The 26295-nt window shown below is 44.8% G+C and overlaps 1 protein-coding gene across 1 annotated transcript in view; it reads right to left on the bottom strand.

The window, feature by feature from the left end:
- The window catches only part of EFCAB14 (EF-hand calcium binding domain 14), a 322123-nt gene that overhangs the window by 68190 nt on the left and 227638 nt on the right, over nucleotides 1-26295 (bottom strand). Inside the window, exon 8 of the mRNA XM_085602705.1 lies at nucleotides 24207-24293. Within this exon, the coding sequence (XP_085458831.1) occupies nucleotides 24207-24293 (87 nt within the window). The remainder of the gene's footprint in view (nucleotides 1-24206; nucleotides 24294-26295) is intronic.

Raw genomic sequence — 26295 nt, 5'->3', positions numbered from 1 at the left:
AATGTACGGTGAGGGTATTTTATTCCTTATAAAACATGACCACACACCCCCTTTCCCACAAACCACTTAAATCCTTTTTGCTCTTTCATATGAAAGAGATAGCATGTATGCAAACATGAAGAATAAAAGTAGAATCTCTAGTGAAAAGTTAAACACACCAAAAAGATCTGTTGCCAAAAGATATTAGAATCAGTTTAATACAATTAGATTTTTTTTTTTTAAAGCACAGTAGTTTTATCTTTCCTATAACTGCTTAAGGCGTGCAAAAAATAACCATGTTGCCATAACTATGCCCTTCCTTCTCATCACTGTTCATCTAGAAAAATAGAGCAGAAGAAGGAAAAGCCAGGTTTCGGTTTGGTGCGGTTTTAACTGCAGCTTTATTTATGCGCTGCGGCTTGCCTTGGTTGCTGCCTCTCGCAGGAGAAATTGAGACGTCAGTAACCACATGTAACAAGTTATCGCAGTTGAGCAGCTATGTAGTTTCTATATTACAGGCGACTATGTGCGTCACAAGACACCTGCAATCAGGGAATTAGAGACCAGTTTTTACACACGGATTGCAGGATCCTATGTATTATAATGAATAAGTTAGGTTTTTGTTATCAACACTGGAATAACTATGCAATGATATAGTGTTAATGGAATAATGACCAGACTAGAAGACATGAAACTCAAATGTTGTGGGACTGGCATCAGCTGTGGGCTAAGGAGTGCAATTTTTCCTACGCTTTGGAATGAGTTAGAAAAGGGCAGGATGAAGACCAACACTTAAAACAAATCAAATTCAGACACCACTTAGGCGTGGAAGATGTTTTTGCGCTCAGACTGAAAGTCTTTAATGAATGTCATGAATGGAGAGGAAGCCAAACTGCTTGAAATTCACTTCCCCTCATCACTGATGCGCTTAGCACCAAAGAAGCTGTTCTCCATGTCAGACATTCAAGAGAACATGAAGGAATAGGCTAGAAAGAACTAGAATTAAATCACACTGGGGGGCTCCAAACAGCCTTACAGAAAACGTATTCATCAAGTCCTTGACAAATCTCACCACAAGAGAGTTTGAACACTGAACTTTAATCAACCGAGAAAAAAATATGCTGACATAGTAACCAAGTAAACTTAAACCGTGCCCAAATCAAGTCCTTTCCCAGTCAAGTATGGAACAAAATGAATAATATGGAAATCTTATGACCTCCAGGTAGAAATGGTTTCTTGCAAAGCATAAAGAATATGCAGACCATCTCCCTGCATTAGTCGCCTTAGCTGAAGAGGCACTCCCACAGAACACCACATGTGGAAAACTTCTTATAGTTAGCCTTTCACGTTCCAAATTTAAAAGGCTCACCTTGGACACAGAGGAGTGCCAAAGAATACTTGCCCTGAGAGCGAAGATCTTACAGATGCAAAAGCAAAACAAACAAGCATTTGCAAAGCAAATTGGTCTTGCATTTGTGAGAGTTATTGGGATTATTAATGAAAATGTTTTTAACTTGCATGTTTTGGATTGGAGTGGATGTATGTGGTGTGTAGTGGAATTATGTGGATTGGAATTATTAATTGCGAAATTGTATGTGGTGGAATTGTGTTGTATGGAGGTGATTTGTGTATTGGAATTATGTGGCATGGTGTGCAGTGGCATTACGTGAATAGGAATTCTGTTATTGAGTGTAGTGAAATTATGTGGAGTGTGATTGGGTGTTATGGAGTGTACTTATGTGGAATTGTGTTTTGTGTTGTGGATTGATATGTAGTGGAGTTTAAGTGATGTGCTGTTGAATTTTGTGGCATGATATGGAATTTTGTGGTGTGGATTGGATATATGTGGTGTGTTGAGTAGTTGTGTTGCAGACTTGAATTACGTGGCTTTGTCTTGAATTATGTGGTGTGGATTGTCAATGTGTGGAGTTGAATAGTGAGGTATGGAACTGTGTAGATAACGAATAATACATTGTCAAAAGCAGCAGACTATAGAGGTATGTTAAAACATCACGCCAGATGACCTATGCAAAACAGCAAGTATTGAAGAACACATGCACACGAAAGCATGCATACATCGGATAGAGCTCCTCTACTATAACCCTGGCACACTGATCCTCAATTTATTGGTGTGTGCATACCAGAACTATGCAGCAACCGTTAGTCCAGGCAGCACAGAGTACTGCTGCAAAACATATTGCAGACAGCTTAGAGCCTTGTGGCACACAGCTTAAAAACCAAAAGAAGGAAATGAGCAGTAACATAACATTATCTAATGTATTTCATTCGGAAGATGAAACATGTTGCTGTTTCCAGAGCTTTAATTGGAAATATAGAAGTGTAGTTATGCACTATTCAGAATACCTGTTTGTTCCTGAGAAGTGCAAGTAAGCTCATTTTAAATGTATTGCAGCAGTACTAAGAAGTGGTACTATACATGGCAGTATTGGACATGGGGTGGTGCGAGTTATTTGTGTGTACGGTGGGCACCTGGGAGAGGATGGGCATCTGTTAAGGAGGGAGAGGGTGCTGAGCAGTGCCTTTACCTACTTGCGCTAAGGAAGCTGTGAGTTTTATGTAGCGCCACGTGTGCTGAGCTCCCAAGCCAAGTGAATATTACAGCGCAGGTCACACGCTCCATGCATGTCGGTGGGACCATGAAAGCATGCCAGGTACATTTACCTGTAAGCTGTTCACTTAGCGCGAGGCAAACAAGAGCGGCAGTACTCAAGATTGGAAATATGACCACTGATGAGGGCTGGGCTTGTCTATTTTTCCGGAGAAATCCAGAGCTGTCCTAATAATCCTGCCTGCTGGCTGTGATGGAAGATGGTGCGTGGCAGCAGGGGACCGTGTGGCATAGTCCTGCACTTTTATCCAAGAAATACTGCTAGTTTCATGAGCACATACAATTTGCAGAGTGTGGCAGACTTCGGCCCACCCAGATATTAACACAAATGATGGCATGTTTTTGGACACCTGTAACTAAAGGGACTGACACAAATGAATTTTAAAATATTTTTTACATTGTCTTATGGAAGAGACTAACCCACAATATAGCTTATACTTGTATGATGCACCTGCAAAAATGTTTCCTTATATTACAACATTAATGTTATGTTGTCTATGAATAATGAACATCCTTTTGCTAGAAAAACAGATTAAACGCATTTTAGCTGAAAAAAGGACTTGGAGCTTAAGAAAATGACCGTACAACGTCCTCTTTCCAGATATATTAAGCTCTTTGGAACACTGAAGGGGAACCTGGATAGTACTTTAAGAACTATGATGTACCGGCATGGAACTCACAAAAGTGGTTGTCTCAGGGTCCGTCAGAACAGTGCTTTAAACAGGAAGAGACATTTCATTTTGATTTGTTAGTTAGATCTACTTTTGTGTTCCAATAACAGGCCGCCAGGCACTCATATGAAAGCTGGAATGTACTACAGGCAGACAGAAGGCCATCAAGCCGACTGTCCGCTGAGACCAAGTAGATGCATATTGTGAAACAGATGTTTATTTCCGTGATGTGGCGAGTCATCAGCGGGGACAAAAAGAGATATTCTAGCCTTTCGTGTAAGGCTGATCCTGTAACCTAATGCTTTTGAGTTAAACATCGAACAGACATGAACTAGATGACAGATACACTTGTTGAGTTGGGGGTAGACTGTCCAAGAGTTGGCAAAAGAAGTATACCCGTCCTTTTATACACGGACGACGCAGTCCTCTTATCCCGCACAGGGAGGGGACTTCAGTCTCTCATCGACGGCTTTAGTGGGTTTATGGCAAATCTAAATTTATCTCCTAATCTCACAAAATCATACATAATGGAAGCGGGAAAAAGACCAACGAAGAATTTTATCTTTAAAATTGGGGGTCACAAATTAGAGAAGGTCGAGGTCTTTAATTATTTAGGGATATTATTCGACAAAAACCTCAATTTTAATTCACTAATCTCAGAGAAATGTAAGCAACAAACGAGCACAATGGGCTCAATTATGAATCGAGCCACGAGATTAGGCCGTTGGGTCACCGAATGAAATATTGCATTTATATAATTCAATTTGTTGCTCTAAAACTATGTATGGGAGCGAGGTATGGGGATTCCGAAATACTTCCCTGATACAACTGGAGGAAAATAAGTTCCTTAGAAGGATTTTGCAAGTTCCTCAAAGTACACCTGCCTACATTGTCCATAAGGAGCTAGGGCTTCCTTACATTAGCGACAGGATAAGCACCAAACCAATAATGTGTTGGATCAAAATCTGGACCAACCCTGAGGCTAGTCTAAGTAGACAAATAATAAAGGACTGCATTAACAGGGACAAAGGACTCCAGATACCCTGGCTTAAATATGTGAAGGACACTCTGAAGTGGCTGGGATTTGCAAACTACTTTGATGAGCCCACAACCTTGATGCCCCAGGTAAAAGCTGCCATAAAAGCTGAACACCTTAGGCGCCTAGTTTGCACACGAGAAGACAGTGAAATACTGAAAGGTTCAGTGAGAGCCCACATTTTAACAAAATCTGTAGCAGGCTTAGAACCTTACCTGGCGTATATATATAACAAAAATGACAGATTTTTAACGATCAGATTTAGATTAGATCTTTTACACCATATTTTAGCCGTTCCCGCAGGGTACACAAAAGATGTTGTGTCAAAGGGTCCGTGCGGCTGCGATCTGGGATCTCCGCAGGATACCCTTCATTTTGTATTTTTTTGTCCGTTATATGAGTTCCCAAGGGCAGTTTTTTTTAAAACTATTCTAAGAAAGAATAAATTTACCCAGGTAAGGGTGGCACTCTTATACCTGAAACTTTCTTCGGATCCCCTTACGTTGTTCTGCACAGTGAATTTTTTAAGACTAGCTGCAAAATTAAGGAAGACTAGATGCGAGGTGTAATCAACTTTGTTTTAGGGTAGAGAGGGTCGGGTATTATGATTAAAGTTGTTTTCCTAAAGCTTTTATGAATATTTTGGTCCCTATTGTAGACTTAGCTAAGGTCCCAACCTAATTATGAAATAAACGGTTTATTGAACTTGGGAAGCGTTATGATGTTTTAAAATGATATAGTTTATATGATAATTTATTGTCTTAATTTGGTTATGATTATGCATTTTTAAAATCTCATGTCGTTGGTGTCCCCTGCATTGAATCTGTTAAAACTCTGCACTTTATAAATACTTCGTTTTTGCTGCTTTGTCAGAGGTATTTAGCTATTAATGTCTCGGATAAACCCTGATGAATTGTCATATTTTAAATATTTTAAGGATATTTTGTTATATTAATGTATTGCTGGAATTTGTAATTCTTATGTTCTTGCTTGGATGTTTTAATATCCGAATAAAGATTAATGACTGACTGACAGATACAACATCCTGGTGAAAGGGTGTCCAGAAATGGCACTGGTTTGTGACATGGAAAACTGCATTGTTTTTCAGCTATCTAGGTACCAACGTTTTTGGACCTCGTAGGGGTGATGTGCACTGGCAAACCAGCCAGTGCTTTGGAAATGGCACCTGGAATGGCATGATGGAAGGGCCCTGCATAGCAGAGTGATTGTGGAAAGACCTTGTGAACTTTTTTACAAACTCTGGAAAACTCACACAGGTTGTGATGTATATACTATGGGGAATATTTTGGCACTGTGGGTGTAATGAAACATTTCACTTTCAGTGGGACATGCCTTTCAAAGAATAGCTTTGGAAAGAAAACTGTTCTGCAATAAATGTTTTCCGAGATTTACTAAACTGTGCAACCCTCATGGAATGCAAAGTGTGTAAACTCCACTAGCAAAATGTATTTTGTTGACCTTTGGTCTTGTATTGGAAATGTGTAATCACTACCAGAATTTTCAAATATATGTTTGCCATTTAAACAGTGTTCAGTAGCACATTTTTCTGGAGTGATTCTAAAACAAGAAACAGGGTAATCGTTCTAAATGGGACTTTGGTCTAATTTTCACAAAATGAGCACAAGAGTGGACGAATCCTACCTTTATTTTTTTTTTTAGCTATGATTTAACTTTTTCATTACAATAGTTTTGAAAGTGTAACTTGAATTGTACCAAAGGATGTACTACCGGGTTTTACAGCACTTATTATACAATGACAGCACTGACTATCTGCCTTTCTTTATGGCTTAAACACAACCAGTGTTATTACATAAGTTGTGTAAACCAGCGCTTTTTAGCTCCAATTCTGATTGGCTTAAAAAATGCCCAACTATTTACCTCACGAGGAAAAATTATGGACTGCCAAAGCAGTACAAGGACATACAAATGGCATAATGTGTGCTATTCAAATGGGGTTGACTATGAAAAGGAATGTTATTTAAATACACTGTATGAATACTTCTATCTTGTGTCTATTTATGTTGCCCAATACTGTAGCACTGTTCATGAGTAGTTGAGATTAACGGTAATGTGTTGGAAACCTGTAGTGCCTACTGCAAACTAAACTGTTCCAAGGGAATGCAGCAGATGCCAGCACTCCGTCGGAAAAGCTAAGTTAGCCACCTAGCCAGTTTACTACCGGCAACACAGGTAGTCCCGGCCGTCATCAAAATAAGCAGAATTACCTAAATCCCGTTTTTTCCCTCCTTATCTGAACAAACTTTAAGCAGCAAATATAAATAGAAAGCCCTTCTAAATGTGTTCTATAGATGCGCTGATGGCCCCGATTAATAATTAAAAGAAACCAAGGCACAAAACTCAACTCATAAATTAATACATACGATTTTGATTAAAGCCCTATGTGGTATGTCCAGCCGGCATTTTTTCTTTTCGAAAGAAAGGAACCATGGGAACAGCAAGGAGGCAGTCTTTCTAGAACAGATGGGCTTTAAGTCCTGACAATTGCTCATTAGTGAATGATTTTGAAGGAGGAAAAGTAGCAAGACATTCTAAAACTGTGGTTCGGATCTAAGAAAGAAGCAAAAGAAGCAGCAGTAGCAAAAGAAGCAGCAGCAAAATAAGCACAAGCAGCAGCAAAATAAGCACAAGCAGCAGCAAAATAAGCAGAAGCAAAGGAAGCAACAAGAAAAGCAGAAGAAGCAGCAGAAGATGGTGGTAGTAGGAGTGCTTCACATCAATGTTCCTGCGGTGTGCGTATATCACAAACGTATAAACCATCATCAAATTTACCTCCACCTGCAGCACACACATCTACAGGGCAACATATCAGGCATGTTGTTGAACCCTCTTAACCCAATTGATGCAATTTCCAAACATTAAGGAAGTAACAAACATTGGCAAACTGTATCAACTCTTTGAGAGAATAGGCTACTTTCTGGCACTAGAGTGGTGAGCTAGTTAACATCACCCAACTTTTGAAGCCGGGTGAAGGGTGTTATTGTAGGACAGTGCCACTTTAAGGGTAGATTACTGAGTTTAGGACAGCTTCACACTGGTATTAGTGTTCTATATAGACTGTGGCATGTGAAGAGAGACAGACCAAGTCGGAATCTGTCATAGGCGTCTGTTTCCGACAAACCCTATAAGGCTTAAACATTGTAATTTTAGGCAGTAACATGTTCCCTTGCATACTGTGAAAGATATTAGAGGAAAATGTTGTCAAAAGATGAGCAAACCTTTGGGAGCAAGCTCTGGATCCACGTCGAAGGTGAGGAATGAAAGGAGCTGATGTCCCCGTGCAGGGGTGACGATTATATGAGACTCTGTCATCACATCCAGGGTGGGATGAAGAGGAGCTGCACAAAGCTACCTGCTGGAGTGCAGGAGAAGAGCTCTGGAAAATCTCTGGATCCAGTCTGGCACAAGGTGTGCAATCTACTGTTAAAATTATCTGTCTGAACCTATGTACAATCTCTGGAAGTAGAGACAGCAGAAATAAAGCATAATGCAACAGTAAAGTCTACTGCAATTGTTGCTGTACTTGATGGGAGCAAAATCTGATTTTTTTTATTGGCGTACACTACAAATAGAGTGAGAGACTATCATTAAAAAAGGAGCACAACAACTTTGGGATGAAGCTCCCACTCATGGCTTACCAAGCATAACCTGTTGAGGTGATCTGCTTCCACATTCTAAATCCACATAAGATGAGAAATAATCTGCTTGTCTATCACCACAACCAGAGATCTGCTGCTTCCTTGCAAAGTGAGAAGGAGAAGGCTTCTCAGTGTTGGCTGAATAAAAATCATAACATCATCCTGTCAATATCTGACCCAGGCTACCATGAATTTGAGGAGGAAAGTTTGAAGCACCTCAACACTATGAAACTACTGTGCAACTATATGTAATATGATTCTTGCGGAATACAGGGCACTGGTCAATGTTTCACCTAGAAGAGCACCCCCATCCACAAAAATCCACTTTGAAAAGTATGTCAGAATTGTCCACCAAATCGGAACAAGACAGGAGGGTAGCAAGATTTCATCCAACAGTTTTCTCAAAAACTGTTACTACGGAGTTCTCAACACGCACTGAAGCCCTCATACAGAACAGCCTCAGCAGTTCAATGCAGACTAGGTAGGACACCTCAAAGGCTACTGAATCATCTGAGTGACATGAGGCAATCTCTCCACCGGACATAAGGTCATCAACAACTGTGCCAAACTTTGCTACTCCTATAAGAGAAATTCTGTGAATGAACAAAATTCTACTTTTTCACTTACATTTCAAGTAGTTGCTGGAGCTGATGCCATTTTTCAGTTGTTTTAAAATCAGCTATAGGGAGGGCTCTTTAATAAGCCAGCCCTCCAAGTAAGTGTACAGATATATTCATGACACTCGGTTCTGACACGTTTTACTCCTACAGGAGACCCGCATATGTTTTTTGGGACAGGACAGTGGGGAGATGGAAATGCTATTAATGCCCAAAAGGTTAGAAAAAACACTTGACATAACACTTGTCAAAAACTCCTCCAAAGAGGAAGAATGCCTCCGAAACCTGTCTAGTATCTGGTGACACTGGTATCCTGAACGTACGCATGGAATCATATCCGGCATGCACACCTCTCCAGGCTGAACGTGGTTTGACATGACTTGGTGCCAGTGGCCTATTAATGCTGTGAAAGTTTCTGGATTCAGTCTGAGACGTGAGGAAGATTCAAAGTAGGAATGTGTGGGAACCAATATCCATCAAAACACAGATAACTACTTGGGTTCCACAAGAGACCTAGAGGGTGGAATAAACTGGGTGTTGAGTTATTGAGACCTTGCATGGTTAAGGCAGATGGGGTTTTAGTACAGATGTGTTCATGTTTGAAAACAGAACAAAAGGAACACATATAGCAAAGGGGAGCTGAAAATAGCTCAGGTTTTTCTAGATGTGTTTGCAACATTGCTGGCAGCACATTAACTACTATATTAACACAAAAGAGATACATAATTAACTCAAAGATTTGCTCAGTTCCCAGGAAGTACTTTCTGCGTCAACTCAGATGCAATTTACCTGGATTACAAGAATTTACACATTCAAGGATACATTTAGAAAGCCGTTGACAGTGAATACTCAAAATGTAGATCAATGGCCTTAGCATTAATGACAAGAAGTACTACTGGCATTACCTGTGAACAGCAGGCACAAATTGACTCAGTTCTCAAAAAGAAGGATATAGGTAAGAATGCAAATTAATCAAGTCATGCCAATGCAGATGCATTAACGCCTGCCAACATGTAAAGTTTAGAGACTGGCTAATGATGTCAATGTATTTTCTCGCACAAACCATCAGAGACAAGACAGAGCAAAGGAGTGGCAGGCTCGGAATAATAGAGTACATTAATGTTGTCACAGTGCAGTCACTACGCATTGATATATGCTATGTTAATGAAGGAAATTAACAAAAAAATAGAATAGTCTATTCATCCTTCAGTATGAAGATAGGTAACATGGGGATAATGCCATCAGGCCTAGATCTCTAATATTTTACCAGGCCATAAGAAGAATTGTGAAGGTTATAGAAGCAGCAGAGCTCAAGGCTCTTCAAGGTCAAAACAAATTACTTAGTTTAAGTAATGATCCTTCTGGTGGACACTCTATCCAGATTATTCACCTCTAAGATCCACTCTAGGCGCGAGACTGGATCCGAAAAGTTGAACTAGCTCTCCTTTGCAGATAAGTAGCATCTGAACATAACATAATGGAGTACGTCAAGGCACCACCCAGAGAGCTGACTTCAGGTCTCAGTCCTTTTTTCGATGCCCACCAGGAGGAGATGAGCTGAGAGTGACAAGTTGTAGTAAATTAAAATGAACATGGCTTATCAACAGCCACCTGACCCCTCAGAACAGGAAAGCAGGTAGGATTGGTAAGGAATTTAGAAGTAGACAGTGTAGCCACACTAAAGATTGGTATCAAACATAAGCCACTTGTTCCAATGGATAATTCTGCCTGCAGATTTCTCACCTCTTAAATCAGTTTCCAAGCAGTACAACTCTGAAGTCCTGCAACACGTATCTGGCAAATTGGCCATCCCAATAAACTTCAGAGTTAAAGCAATAATGCTTGGTACAGGTGTGGACTGAATCTCATTCAGCAGCGTTGTAGCTACACAGGACGGGAACACTGTTGGACAAGAAGTGGCCTTGGCACTGGTGGAATAGGTTACTGATGCCCTTTGGAGCCACCTCCTTGTAAAGAACATAGTGGAGCATTATCCAATGGGAAATATTCTGAATTGCTTTGTATTTCTTGAAAGCAGAATATCCAAAGTATTTGCAGGTCTTGTCACTGTAAAAACCGAGGGACCTTAGAAGATCTAGGAAGTGCAGTTTCTCCTCCTCTTTGGTGGGATGAGAAGGCAGTTAAAATGTCAACCGTGTGAAACACTGACCCACTTGAAACAGGGCGCATAGCTTTGGCAGAAAGGAAGGCTTAGTGACCAGTTTGTCGGAGGAAAATGTTGTAAAAGGAGGAACAGCAGATAAGCTTCCAGCTAGTTCACATGCCCAGGACATGATAAGAGCAATTAAGTACACATTCTTCAAGTTAAGCAGCCGTAAAGGACAACAATGCATGTTCCTTATGGGCAAACCCGTAAGGAACATGACCACCAGGTTAAGGTCCCATTGAGGCATAACGAAGAGGCGGTGCTCAACACTTTAAGAAAAGGCCTAACCAGTGCCCAGAGCAAGGCCTGGCCAGGCCAAGGAATGCACAAACCAAAACAGATCAGATCGGCATGCCTTGAGGGGTGAACTTCCACCGCAAACAAGATATTTACAGAGACCAAAACCCTGAATAAAGACATCTGCTAGAGGGGCAACTGAGTAACAAAATCATGTCCACCACCATAGTAGTCTGACTTAACCAGCTCAGCTCAGATTGCGCCACTCAACCTCCAGGCATGAAGGTAGAAGCTCGGAGGGTTGCGATTCCCATTGCAAGAAAATGTCCTCCCTAAATGGAAACGAAAAGGAATGCCCAGGGACATGCGGCGCAGAGGAGAGTAAAACACCTTCTATGGGCAGACTGATGCAAAAAGATCACCTGTGCATGAACTGGACACTTGCTGCCTCACAAACCCAGGAAACAGAGGGATAGGAAATGCATAGCAGAGATGAAACTACCTATAGTGGAAACTATAGGGAGCAGAACTGCAGACAGCATGTGTTCTTGTGAGCAGCAAATTGCTCCACCGAAGAGTTATCCAACAGGGAGAAGATGGACAGGATCACCTTCGGGCCAAGATGCCACTCGTGGTCAGCAAGATAACGCCTAATGAGATAGTCAGTCTACACACTCAGAGTGTAGATCGTTCATGCCTAACCAGACATTGTGAGCCTGAGGCAAAGACCACAGCAATAGTGCTTAGAGACACAGGGAGCACAAGCCTGTGCCACCCTGCTTCTTGGTGTACTACATCATGGCTGTATTTACATAAACTGACAGACTGTGGATGGAAGGCAGGAATACTTTGAGGGCCAAGCAGATAGCATAAAGCTTGAGGAGACGGATGGTGACCATAAATGCAGTTAGATGGCTGCCCCAATCACATCAGTAACCACCGTAGCCACTGCCTGTGACCACATGTGAAGTTGTCATTTACCAGCAACCACCGCAGATCTCTGGCTTCTTCAGCAGAAATCCAAATACTGTCCCTTAGAATTCCTAAGTGATGGGCCCAGAGAAATCAGAGGGCACCACTTTAGTGCTTATAACGGCCATTGAGCACCAGCAAGATGCAAGAGACAAGAAGGTTTAAAAGACGGATGAAACATCGGAATCATAGACTGAATGTCCAGAGCCAGACAAAGCCAGAAAGCTTTTGTGGGAGACTGTGTCCAACTCTACCCCGACTAAGAGGATTGGATTGTGACCTATGGAGTTTGACTGAAAACTCCAGTACGAAAATAAGGGAGACTGTGCCATACAGGTGGTCCAACACTAACAGAGGCAACTCCGCCTTCAGCAGCACAGGAATACAGAGATCCTTGCTGTTCAAAAAAGGGCTGTGATCATTTACATCAACTTTGTGAAGACTCGGATGGTTTATGTTAGCCCAAATGTAAAGGCTGCAAACTGATAGTCGGTGGAGACCACAACGAAAAGCAGGTACCTCCTCTGTGACTGCATGATCAGTATTGTATTGTATTTGGATTTAAATAGCGCTTACTACCCCTGGGGAGGTGTTGAAGCGCTTTACAGTGAGTAGCACGCTACTCTGGAACCCAAGGTTAGTGGTTAGTCCAGTGGTTATTGTGATTAGTAATATGCTCTGGAGAAAAACTGCATGAATTTACTCCAGTTACTTTGTTTTATATTAGTATCAGGTAGGTGTGATCATTAGCGGGGGCTATGTGGCTTCAGGTGAACGGTTGGTGGGATAGATAGGCTGGTGAATATTAGATAGCATTAGGTAGCAAGGATAGGGATTTGAAGAAGAGAGGTTGTGATCTATGAAGTGAGGTGTTAGCCAACTGCAGAATTACAATAAGAAGGATTGAGGCAGGTAGGCATTAAACTGAGAGGAGGCTATACTCCGAAATAGAAGTCATGCAGTGGATGGAAGGTAAGAAGAGGGTCACTCTGAAGAAAGAAAGGAGAGGAATCAAGCGAGAGTAAATCAATGCCAATTTTTCATGCAGTGTTAGAAGTATAGTGGGAGAAGGCTTTCTGAGTTAGCAAGTAGTCAGAGAATGTAAGCTGTAGCGACTAACTTTATACATAGTTTTCCATATCCAAGGCAGACAGCTTCAACATGCGATTCCAATCTTTTACATCATTTAAAGATTAGAGCCCTAGATATTGTAAAAAGGTGTGATACTGATTTAAAGCGCTCCAGTGCCCCTAAACCAATCTGTGTCATATAAAACTGTGCAAATAAAATCAGTACGCCGTGTAATGCCCTCTTTCATTCACGCTTAGAGAGGGTGTGACACAAAGGTCAGCGCTGGGGAACAAGGCTCGAGGCTGGGTGTCGACCCAACATACTACGTCTCCAGGCAGAGCCCTCATCTACCCGTGCCTACAAAAACTGATGGGTCCTTGTGCAATGCAACCAGTGCTCATTCAAAGCGGTCTAACATCCTCGGGTCGAATCAGCGCTATACAAAAGAGCACACAAAAACCCCCCAACAAATGAAAAATAAAAAGCAATAAAACAATTTAAAAAAAGATCCTTGTGTGCGGTGATGCCATGGGTGTGTGTGCATAGCCTACCCAATATAAATAGAAGAGTGCTGGTACGAAAGACAAAGGGAGGCTGAACTGGCTATGTAAATTTGGGGCCGGAGAAGTGCTGATGGGTCTACTGCAGGGGCTGTTCTGGAGGGTGGGGGGTGAGAGTCACAGCACAGTTAGCAGTTTGACTTTTATCTCAACATGTAATTGTGTATTCTTCATGAACACTGGTCAAATCTAAGAAGTGGACTCTTCAATACACGCATGCACTCTCACAGAAAGCCGGGTCCTGAAGATGATGCTGTGTTTCTTGACCCTCCTATCGTTGACCATTGTCAAACTAAACATTTAGTAGTAAAGTCTTTCTAACCATTGACTTATTTCGGGGGGCGTGGTTTGCCGAGCAGCGGAATGGCCGCTCGTTGTGTGCTCCGTGGGCTGGGTTCGTAATCCTATCATTATCCTGCCTTACAGCGTGCTCTTGGGCTTCGGACCGACACCCCTTGCCTGATGAAGAACAATGATGCCATGCTTTGCTGCCCTGGATGCCCCGAGACGGCCTGCCGCGCTGTCCTGCTGCCGCTGAGTCCGCCCCCTAGGCGAAGCCGTTGCTGAGGACCCGCTACTTGAACCCGCGGCTGCGGTCTGTTTTACAGGCCGCGTTCTGCTGCGGTGTCTACGTCGCGTTGCGCTGCTGTGGCGGACGCTGTTCCCGGGAGACGGAGATCTCGGAGGCCTGCGGGGAGAGCTCGGCTCGCTGATGTACACTCTGGCCGCCGCGGACGAGAGGAGGGAAAGGCCGACGCCCTCTCGAGAGCTGGCCCGCTGTGCGCCCGGAGCAGGTCGTGGGCGGCTCTTTACTTCACATCCTGCTCACTTTCCCCCGCTGATTCCTACGGCGGCATCGTGGATGGTGTGCGGCGCGGAGGGGTGAGTCGCTGTGTTCTGCATTCATGAACTGCCTGCTGTAGAGAGGGGCGCGCGGTGGCCCTGACGAGCACGTGTGGGGGGGAGCGCCACATATCATCATTAGCGAGTGGACTGATGCTCCTGTGTGCGCCTGATGTGGGCCCTGAGTGGATGTCCTGAGGTGCGGCTGAGAGCCATTGCTCACCACTGCAGTGAAGCGAGGAGATTTCCCCCGCCTCCCCCCCTCCCCACACGCAGATCCCTGGAAGGAGTTGATGTAGACCTCCGTCACTTTATAGTCACACTGCGGGGGGCTGATTGTGGACTTACCTGGAGCTTCCTGTGTTGCTTTGCTGCCTCGTCCCTCCTTGGCCTGCTGTGAGTTGCCGGATGGCAAGGGTTGCTGACATTTGAGACTGGTGCCCTTGAGGCCTCTGCTGTTAATTGCCCTGGATGACTGGGGAAGGCTGCCCGATGTTGGTGACGGCGGCTGCTGGATACATGAGCGCACCTTAGAGCTGCTGCTGGTCACAGAACTGCGGGGGGTGCCTACTGGTGGATGAAGACGCTTGTGCCGCTGGTCTGGCACCCCCGTGCCCCGCTGCTCCTGTTTTCTTGCATGGATCTGCTTTGCTATTCGCTCATTGCTTGAGCGCTAGCTTCCTGCGAGGGCGCGCTGCCCAGTGCCACTACTGGGGTGAGCTGCTGGTCGGGCTAGATGAAGGTTGTGCACGACAGCGGCGCGGCCTTGCCTGTTTGTTGACGAGGGTGCGCTGGTAGAGTGGAGTGCTTGGATACCCTGTGCCACCCCTTTCAAGTGGAGCATACTGAGCTGCCTGACTACCTCACTATGGGGAAGCCTGACGCGAAGCAGGCGAAGATCTCTTTCGATAAGCGATCCACGCGCCAAACTGAGTCCCCCTCGGGTGCTCATTCAGCTGAACATCAGAACTCGCAGGTGGAGGATCGAGGGGAGGACCTCCGTACCCTACTGTTGGAAATGCGCTCAAGTTTACGCACCATTGATTCTAAGCTGGATAACCTGTCTGCGCAGCTGGCCTCCGTCAAAACCCAAGTGGCAGTGCATGAAACTCGCCTGGGCGCCGTGGAAAACCGCCAAACTGACTTCCATGAGTTTCAGGTGGAGACCAAGGAGCAGTTGTTACATATGGACAAACTTTTGGGGGTAATTAGGACCAAGAATGATGATTTAGAAGCGAGGTCGCGCAGGAACAACCTGCGCATTACGAGAATTTCGGAGACAACTGCTATGACCAGAATGGAGACCTTCGTCTCAGACCTCCTGTATGAGCTGTTCGATCCCCATCTATCGCCTGTATTTGCGGTTGAAAGAGCTCACAGATCCTTGGGCCCTAAGCCTCCGGTGGGGGCGCCGCCTCGGCCGATTTTGGCCAAGCTTCTAAACTACCAGGATCGAGACACCATTCTGCGTATGGCGAGGGAAAAGGGGCAGGTGACACGTGGAGGTAACACCATCTCATTTTATCCGGACTTCACGCCGGCGGTGCAGGCGGGAGCTCCTGCTAGCCAAGCGCATCCTTCTACAGGCGCAAATTCCCTACTCTCTGCTTTACCCTGCCAAATTCCCACGACGGAACTGCACACTACTTTACCGATGCGAAATCTGCCTTGAAGTTTGCAAAACATGTTGGTGGGAAGGCGGCTAAAGACTCACGTGGAGCTGGGGCATCTGGTTCTGGCCGTTTCAGTGATAATGACTGATTCAACTGTTCCTGTCCCTCAGCATCCTCAGTCTGAGACCTAAAGGTGCCCAAGCGAGTGGTAATCTATGTACACCCTGAACTGGGCTCTAGTATACATAGTTCTTTGGCATTCAAGTACATTGGGGTCGTTGGGATGGGCCTGTAATGCATGCTGCAGTACTCCCAGCCACCCGGTGCGAACGGGGGAAACTGCCGAAGCCATTTCGCCCCAATGGGGAGTTCTCCGATTTCATATACACGATTGTTATGCCTTTGGCTGTTCGGGGGGGGGGGGGGGGGGTGGGGGGGGGGATCTACAACCTGATTGGGGGGTTGGAGTGGGTGGAGGGTAGGGGGTTTTATTTCTTTTAATGCAGGTAAGATTTCAGGACGTTGGATCGCACTCACAGCCTATGTCATGGTGTTACTGTGTCCTGGTGTTTCCCACCGCAAGAACTGGTTCAGCATTGTTGAACACACGATGTAACCCTAAATTTTTTAACATGGAACATCAGAGGGTTGAATGATGGCAGGAAAGCTAGACTTGTGCATGCCTACCTTTCTAGACATAATATTGACATCTGCTTAGTGCAAGAGACGCATTTAAATGTCGCACCATCGCAGAGGTTGAGACATAGCAGGTGGGGACATGTGTATTCAGCTATTTATTCCAACTATGCTAGAGGGGTGGCGGTGTTGGTGAGGAAGGGGTTGGACTGGCGTGAGGGCGGGGTGCACAAGGATCGCGAGGGACGGTTCGTTATACTACACGGGGTGTTAGGGGGGGATCTCATTGGTATTGGTAGCTATCTATGGTCCAAACACTGATTCTCCCAAATTTTTTCAGGACATATGGTCCAGAACTGTCATGACTGGCTGCGACACCATACTGTGGGGCGGGGACTATAATGCAATCCTGAACGACGCTATGGATAGGAAGGGCGCGGCTCGCACGCTACACCCGACGGCTACTGCCGCTTTACAGAACATTGTTGCGGAGGGGTAGTTAGTGGATATTTGGCGTGACAGGCACCCCCTGGTGCGGGAGGGTACGTGTATATCCGACCACCATGGAGCCTGGTCCCGTTTGGACTATTGGCTGGTCTCTTAGGATGTGGCTGCATGGACTTTGGCGGTCTCCCACTTACCCCATACATTATCTGATCATGCCCCTTGTTTACTGCCTCTATCCCTCCCCAGGTCACGTCCTCTGGCATTTACGTGGCGCCTACCGCCATATCGCCTGTTGGATTCTGCCTTTAAGGAAGAAATTAGGCCGGATATTGTTGACTATTTCGCTAACAATATGTGCTCAGTTCAGACTGAAACCTCTCTTTGGGAGGCATTCAAAGTGGTAACCAGGGGCCAATGCATTGCTCGAGTGCTGAAGGCTCTCCAGGGCACGTTGCTAGCCCTGGAGTCCCAAATCAGGCAGCTTGAGGAACAATATTACTCTACGAACGAACCTGGTATCACGAAAACTCTGAAAGATAAACTGCTGGAATTTGCGGAAGAAGCACAAAGAGAAGTGAAGTTTTTGGGGAAATATGCGGAGGCGCGCAGGTATGGGGAAGGGGATAGACCAGGACGCACATTAGCTGGGCTGCTTCGACCGTCTAGATCTGCCACGTTCATCCATGCTGTCCGGACCCCTAGGGGAACACTTGTTCGAGGCCCAGACAAAGTCTTAACTGAGTTCTCGGTGTACTACACTAACTTATATACTACAAAACAGGGTATACTTACTGAAGAGCTGCAGGACTTCTTAGTGTCCGTGGCCCTAGTTTGGTTCAATAATAATCATAGAGCGTATATGGACCTCCCGTATACAGTGGCAGATGTAGCACAAGTGATAAAAAACTTGCCCCTGGGTAAGGCCCCGGGACCGGACGGGCTGACCACCGCCTTTTATAAAGCTTATGTTGACGAATTAGCACCCAGACTACTGGCAGTCTACGGGGAGGCATTGGAGGGAGGGATATTGCCCCCATCTATGAGGGAGGCAATTATCATTACTCTTCTTAAGCCCGGGAATCCAGAGGAGGACCTGGATTCCTACCGGCCATTGTCCATGATAAATGTGGATGTCAAGATCCTGGCTAAGCTTGTTGCCAATCACTTGCAGCCTCTGCTGCCAATGGTGGCCCTTCCTGACCAATCGGGATTCATCCCGGGCAGGTCCACTTCCCGCAATTTGAGGACCGTTTTCTCAGTGCTGCATTATTTACACCCCGGCGTGAGAGCTGCGGTTGATACGCTTGAATGGCCGTATCTATTCGCGATTCTGGGTAGGATGGGAATTAGCCCGCTGTTTATACAAAGCATACGGCTGCTGTATGCGCTACCTAGCGCGCACATACAGGTAAATGGCCTGCTTTCTGATCCCTTTCCAATTTCGCGGGGTACGAGACAGGGATGCCCGCTGTCCCCCTTGCTCTTCGCAATTGCGATGGAGCCGCTGGCGGCCCGCATCCGACAACATCATACCGCACGGGGCATTGGATTCAGCTCTAGAAGCTTGCTCATTTCACTCTATGCAGATGATGTTACTCTTTATATTATTAATCCAGAGGAGAATCTTGATCCCCTCTTGAGGGAATTCATCCGTTTTGGGGGATTGTCTGGTGTTTTTATTAACTGGGCCAAATCGGTGGTTTTTCCATTGACGGACAGCACCCCACCCGTGCAATCGGAATTCCCCGTTAGGTGGGAGGCGGATGAGGTTAAATATCTAGGGATTTGGATATGTCGGGACACGCAGGAGGTGTGGAGATTAAACTATGGTTGAGCGGTTACATGGCTTGAAGATAAGGTCAACGTTTGGTCTAAACTGCCCCTTTCGCTTGCTGGCAGGATTGCTATGGCCAAAATGGTAGTATTACCCAAATTCCTGTACCTCTTTGTGAACATCCCGATCCCCCTCACACGGCAGTTCTTCAAGTCTCTAAGATACTTGCTGATCTCTTTGGCGTGGGCAGGCAGACAAGCTAGAGCTTCCTGCGACCTGTTGACCCTCCCGCTGCGGCAGGGTGGTCTGGGCGCGTCGAACATGCAGTTATATGCGCTATGTGCACTGGCACACTTTTTGCATTTCTGGGTACACCCCACCCCCTTTCAGCCGCACGTGGCGGTGGAGACGGCTGCGGTGGCCCCCATCCCGCTTAATGTGGCACTATATCAGAAAGCACGCCGCCCTCGGGGAGACATTGACTCTGCGGGTACGCTGTGTTGGGCATGGGAGGAGCTGCGTAGGCGCGCACGTATACAGGTGCTGTTTGCTCCTTCGATTCCTTTGAGGCACAATCCAATGCTGCCTTGCATGCAGGACAGTGTTAGCAAATCGCGGGCTCTGGCAATGAATCTAATCACCTTTGCTGATTTATATCCTGGGACGAGTTCAGACCTCCCCCCGTGGCATCTGAGGCCAGGCCGGTGACATTTGCGGAGCTCTTTTTGTACCACAGGGTGCGCGCAGCATGTCGGACCTTATGGGACGGCTTTCCAAGGGGGCCACCGCAGTTACCTGCTTTGGAAAACTTATTGAAAACTCCATCCCCATGTAAACTCAATACGCGACTATATACACGCATGCAAGACACTGCCCCATTGGTAGTTCCCCCGTCACTCAATAACTGTAATGTAGATCTTGAGGCACATCTGACCGATGCACAATGGAGTTTCTGCTGTGGGCAGCTGACTGAACTATCCCCCAACTACAAATTGAGGCTGATACATTTTAAGTATTTGCATTAGCTTTATAGAACACCAGTCAGCCTCTATCGCATGGGTTTACGTGACACGGACAACTGCTGGCGGTGCGGACGTAGTTCAGCTGCTTTTTTGCATATAGCATGGGACTGCCCTAGGATTGCTAGTTATTGGACGTTGGTTTTTACTCCATAAATTATATCCTGAATGTCTTGTTAGCCCCCTCCCCTGCTTTGGGACTCTTGGGATATGTTAAAGACACACCGTCTAAACTGCGTAAGCTGCATGGCCTTTTGTTGTTGTTTGTGAAACAGCAGGTTGCGATTCACTGGGGCAGAAGACGGGTGCCTGACATTAGGGATTGGGTTCGAGACGTCACGTATGGGCACACCCAATTGAGAGTGTTCTGGGAACTGATGCCAATGTCTTCAAGACCCCGTGATATATGGGAGCCTTTTTTGGCATGGTTCCAAAGGCAGCAGGAGTCGACTGGAGGGGAGGCCCCAACGACAGATTGCCCCACACCTGAGGGATAGTCCTTGGGAACCAGATAGGGAGTACATGTCAGGGTTGGATTGTTTTCTTTTTTGAGCCATAACCGGGCTGTGAAATGAAGATCATTCTTATCGCTGTCACATTTGGTCCTCGACGATATCTGGGTGAAGGTCGCATGTTGATTTCTATGATGGGGGTGGGCTGCTGGGACACTTTGCTTCTGTTTGCTATGCATTTTTGTGCAATTGTGAGATTGTGATCCTCTTTCTGAGCACCTATATTGATATCTATGCCGGCTGGTTGTACTGTTTGGTACTTTTGTTGTTTTTGAAAATGTCAATAAAAAAAACAACAAAAAAACACATTGACTTATTTACATTCTGTGAAACCTTGCTTACTATTTCAAAACAATAAGTGAGAAGTCAAGATATAAATTTCCATGAAGCATTTTTCATCATTTAGAAACAATCACCAGGAATGCAATTCAAACCGTACAGCAGAAACATGAAGATCTTCAAGCAGACTGAAATATCATGTTGCAATGCATAATTGCATTAATAAATATGCACCTAAATGTAAGGCCTGAACAAATATAATTCAAGAGGGAGATACCTCTCGCATAGGTACTTTTATAAGTACTAATACTAAAAGTCATGAAAATACACACCCTGTGAGTTGGGACACCATCCAAATTGGACCAATAAGCCCTTCATTGAATGGGAGCTACACTGCAGAGCATGCCGGCTGCTGCATTTCAGTGAAGCAGTCAGCTTTATTCTCCTGCAATGAAAAAGATAATACAAGGACCTTTTGCATGCCAGCCATTAATGAGGCAACTTCCAATGTGGGGGGTCCCGAAGGTGCAGTAATCAGACCATTTTGCAGGGTTTAACAGTCAGGAGACAAAGACCTGTTAGGGAACTGTTCCTTCAAGAACTGCTTTGCTATACGACTGGATCTGGCTAAGGTGGCATTCACTTTCTGTATTCCGAAGACAGTGGGGACGCTGGAGCGTACAGCACGACTTTTGGCACAGGAAGTCATTCGGCCACACCAGAACTGGGTCAGGAGGCAAATGAACAGGGGCGACTGGTAGTGGGGATGGAGACAAGGGTTGGAGGTCTCGACAAAGTCTTGTTCCCACAGGTACACCTGAGGGAGTCAGTGTGCAGCGGAAGAAGGTGAGCACCACCCGAGTGAAAACAGATATCTCAACAGGGTTACCATCAGGGGCTGGAAACTCCAATATAGAAAGAGGGGCTCCAGGTCCTGAGCCAGTGGCAGGGCCAGAGCTGAATCTGGCACCAGCTGCATTATTAGCCTTAGAATGCTTGAGGCCCACTTCTTGCAGAACCTAAAGTCATGTTTGGGGGCAAGCACCACAGGCAGATGTGTCGGTCCAAGAGCTGCACCTTACACTCAAACTTTTGAGCGAGACATCCTGTCAAAAAACAAAAAAACAAAAAAAACACTGCAAAAGATACTTTTTGTAGGCAATGCTACAGAGAGAGCACCTCTGGGTTAGAGTCAAAGGCCATGGAAAAAAGGAAATTATATGAGTGGCTGGGGCACCTTATACGACTTCCTGGTGCCAAACCTGAATGGAAGCAGTAGACCGACTGAGACAAGGTGCCACCTACTGGCACAGGACAGCTATTTCAACTTTCAAGATCCAGTATGGTGGCTGCAGGGAGGACATGAGGTGAGGAATCTGTTTGTACAAGTATAAATCAGAAAAGGCAAACAAATGAATTGACAGAGTTGCAGTTTATCTTGGATACTAATAACTGGAAAAGCTGGTCAGCCTTGTTACATTAAAATAATTTAGAATGTTCCCACCAATCACAGTATCTTGATTATAACCGGGTGTCACCCATTAGGCATCCTAATAGTTGTTTCTTTCCTATCTTACTTTTTTCTTTTACCCTCTTTTGGTCTCTTTCTATATCTTTCTCTTTGTCCCAACTCTTTCTTGGCCATTCATTTTCCCCTCTCTGCTTTTCCATTTGTATCCTTTGTTTTTCCCTCTTTTTCCCATTCTTCTCTCTATTTTTTCTTTGTCGCTTTACTCTTTTTCTCTCTTCCTTTCATTCGTTCCTACGTTTCTCTTTCCTTTCTGCCTTTTTGTATTTCCTTCCGTTCTTTAAGGGAGTTTATCTTTTTGAAGTGATCTATTCATGTATCAATTTGTGTGTCATGATTAGCTGGCAGGTACACTGTGTGCTTCTGTGTGAGTTAAGGGTGCACAGCAGAGATATATTTATGTGTATGTTTGCTAATAGTCATAATTAAGGTTGAAATGTAAATGTTAACAAATGTTCTGATTTGCCGGTTTGTGGACATCAACCAATAGGCTTCAGGGTTATCAGCCAGACCTTGGTAAAAATATGGGTTCCAGCTCACAAAATGGAGAGCAGTGCCATCATGTACACTGAATGAGAACTATGCTAAAAGGCCCAGTGAGACACTCACCTCTTCAAGGAGATCCGCACAACAGCAAAGGGAAAAAAGTAATTTTGGGAACTCCACAGGTACATTTTTTGAGATCCAGCTCTTGCTTCGCTAGTGGCATATGCACACTGAAGCAGAATTTGGGTAATCCAGACGTGACGTTGTAGCTACTTGGCCTTTATGTACAACTATTATGTCTTCATATGAGAATCTCTTGAAGACTTGGCATCCAATCTGGTGTTGGGCCCATAACGATTGTTCATGAGAACAATAGGGGAGGGAGCATCAGATATAGAGCAAGAGGCACAAAAGTGAGTATGGGACATATAGGCAAAGGGGAGAAGAACACATGGTGATGGGGCAGAAAGTACGGGTGAAATCAAGGGACGAGAGTGCAGTTGTGGTCCTCAAGGAAATGAGGTCTGAAGTCGGGCAGAAAGAAGGATAAACAAAAGGAAGGATTAGTGCACAGGAATACCATCAATGATGCCATGCTGATGGAACAACCAGTGAGATAATCTGGGCAGGGAACAGACCTCAGGTTGCCCAATCAACCAATTATGTATTGTGTCCGAGGCAAGTGAGCAGAGGAAGAGCAGGGAGGAGAGGGAGAACACATACTAAGACTCAGGACCACATCAGAGAAAGGGGGCAATGAGCGGAGAGGACAGCAAAAGAGATCTTTCAAGGATTAGAGGTAAGGGACATGAGGGGAGCAAGGAGTGCAGTGGAGGTCACCAAGGTCAGGGTAGAAGGATGGGGCTATAAAGAAAGGATGAATATAGGAGGCACCATTGAGAAACAAATGACCAAGCTAAAGGGCAGAAGTACTATGGTAACAGAGTGCAGAGACAACCCTGAATGAGAGGAGGTTGCAAGAAGGAGAATAGAGCAGTATGGAGTTTTTCTGGGGATTAGAAAGTTGACTTTAAGGAACCATGGTCAGGGCTTAAGAAATGGGGAGGGGGGAGGGAAGAGAATAGGGGAGTGCTGAGGAGATCTTTAATGAGCCAAACGGTTAAGGTCAGGGGCCACAAAGAAGTCCTGAGACTTTCAAGAAGCTTAAAGACACAGATTGAGACAGAAGATCAGGGAAGCAGCAACAGAAAACTCTCAAAGAGCCAGGCCTGATGAAAGGACACAGGTGAATGATTTAGGAGCAGATATGTTCCACACTTACAGTGTCTTCTCACCAGAATACTGGATAAGCAGTTGCAGCTTGAGACACGCAAATATGCTATTCATCTTGGCCAGCTATGTTCTGGATTGACATGATGAAATACAACAAGTACCCAGTGCCAGAAAACAAGTTAGTTTATCACACATCACTAAAATATACAAAAGAGGTTACCTTCTCACTCTGCTCTTTTACAGCTTCAGTCTCATTATCTGTCCGATTAGTGCTGCCCACTTTGTACAGAGAAGTTATATTTTCAAACTGAAAAGCAAGAAAAAGCATATACGTTTTACTAACCATACAAGTTATTTTTAACTTTTTCTTTAAGAAGACCTACTCCTGATCAATAAATATTCATCTGCATTATTGATAAATTTTATTGGCATTAGGAGAGTGATCACATTAGGCAAAACTACTAATAAATTATCAGTACTGACCTCCCCAGTGCATCAGACAGGGTTACCATTAGTAACACCATAAACATCCTTTGCAGGAAATGAAACAATAGCCCCATGTCTCCACTGGAGCTGAGGAAATAATACCAGCAGAATGCCTTCATTAGAGCCATATATTATCTCAGAGTAAATATGTAATAATCAAAAATGAGAGCTGGATAGTTCTAACCCTATAGTGTCTGTCAAAGTTGTATATTAAGACAGGATACGTCTGCATATAATATAAGCACTAACTACACTTTGACCACTATAGTTATGCCCCCCCCTACAGTGCCTGCAACAGCACTGTACATTATTGCTAGGTAGATTTGTGAATAGCCCAAGCATCTAGCACCCTGTCAGTTGATAGTATAGACACAAGTACAATGCAACAGCTCTGTGCACATTCTTTTGGTTTAAATCTGCTTCATTGGAATTTTTGTCAAATAATACAATCAACCTGCACTTACATCCACTGGCCAGTGGGGCGTGAACATGCTTGCATTGGCGTGGGGGGGGGGGGTTGAGATGGGAGGGGAGGGGATGAGGGGGGGGGGGGGGGAGTGAAGTCGGGGAAACAAAAAGGAAAATGCTACTTATCAGTATGCATCTGTTCTTGGCATGTAGAGCTGCAGATCCCCACACTAAGCATACGTCGCCATCTGGTGTTGGGCCCGGATGTTTGCACTTGTTTTTGTCTTGGAAAAGTCTTTGGAAGTCACGAGATAGGTGACTCCTCCTTTGGATGATAGTGCGCATGGGCATCGGCTCCATCTTCAGATTGTGTTTCGCCAGCAGGGAAATGATGGAGTTTTGTGAGAAACAGAAAAGATGCCCATGTATGCTGTATCTAAACAAGAGAATACTGGAACAGAGAAAGGTAGCCGGGGAGGTGGGTGGGCGTGTGTGGATCTGCAGCTCTACATGCCAAGAACAGATGCATACTGGTAAGTAGCATTTTCCGTTTGAGGCATGTGAGCTGCAGATCACTAAGCATAGATTGTATAGCAGTACCCCTCCTTAGCGGCGACCACCAGTATCTGTTGCAGTAGTTTAAAATAATGTTTTGAGTACAGCCTGGCCCACACGAGCTTGCTGTTTTGTTTGCACATCTACACAATAGTGCTTTGTGAATGTTTGCGGTGTAGACCATGTAGCTGCTTTGCAGATGTCATGTAAGGGAATATTCCTTAAAATTGCCATTGAAGCCCCTATCTTTCGAGTAGAGTGGGCTTTAGGGGGAACTGATTATGTACGTTTTGCTTTGTGATAGCAAATTAGTATGCATTTGATAATCCACCTTGCTATCCCAGATTTTGATATGAGGTTGCCTTTATGTGGTGGTGAGAAGGATACGCAAAGTTGTTTTGTCTTGCGAAAAGGCTTTGTTCTCTCAATGTAATAAAGCAGTGCTCTTTTGACATTCAGAGTGCGAAGAGCTTTTTCTGCGACTGTTTGTGGTTGTGAGAATACTGGCAACTGTACAGACTGGTTGAGGTGGAAGGGAGAAATAACCTTAGGGAGGAATTTAGGATTGGTCCGCAGAACAACCTTAGTATGATGTATTTGTAAAAAAGGTTCCTCAATGGTTAGTGCTTGGAGCTCACTAACTCTTTGGCAACTAAAAAAGCAACTTTCCATGTTAAAAACTGTAGCTCACATTTATGTAGAGGTTCAAATGGAGGACACATTAGTCTTGTGAGAACTATGTTTATATTCCACACAGGTGAAAGTGGTACTCTGTGAGGAATTATTCTTTTGAGGCCTTCCATAAATGCTTTGATGGCAGGTACTCTAAAAAGTGATAAGTGTTGCCTATTTTGTAAATA

This window comes from Triturus cristatus, chromosome 4_2 (assembly GCF_964204655.1).
Source record: "Triturus cristatus chromosome 4_2, aTriCri1.1, whole genome shotgun sequence".
Lineage (NCBI taxonomy): Eukaryota > Metazoa > Chordata > Amphibia > Caudata > Salamandridae > Triturus > Triturus cristatus.
Note: the sequence above shows the minus strand (reverse complement) of the source record. Positions and strands in the feature narration are given on the sequence as shown.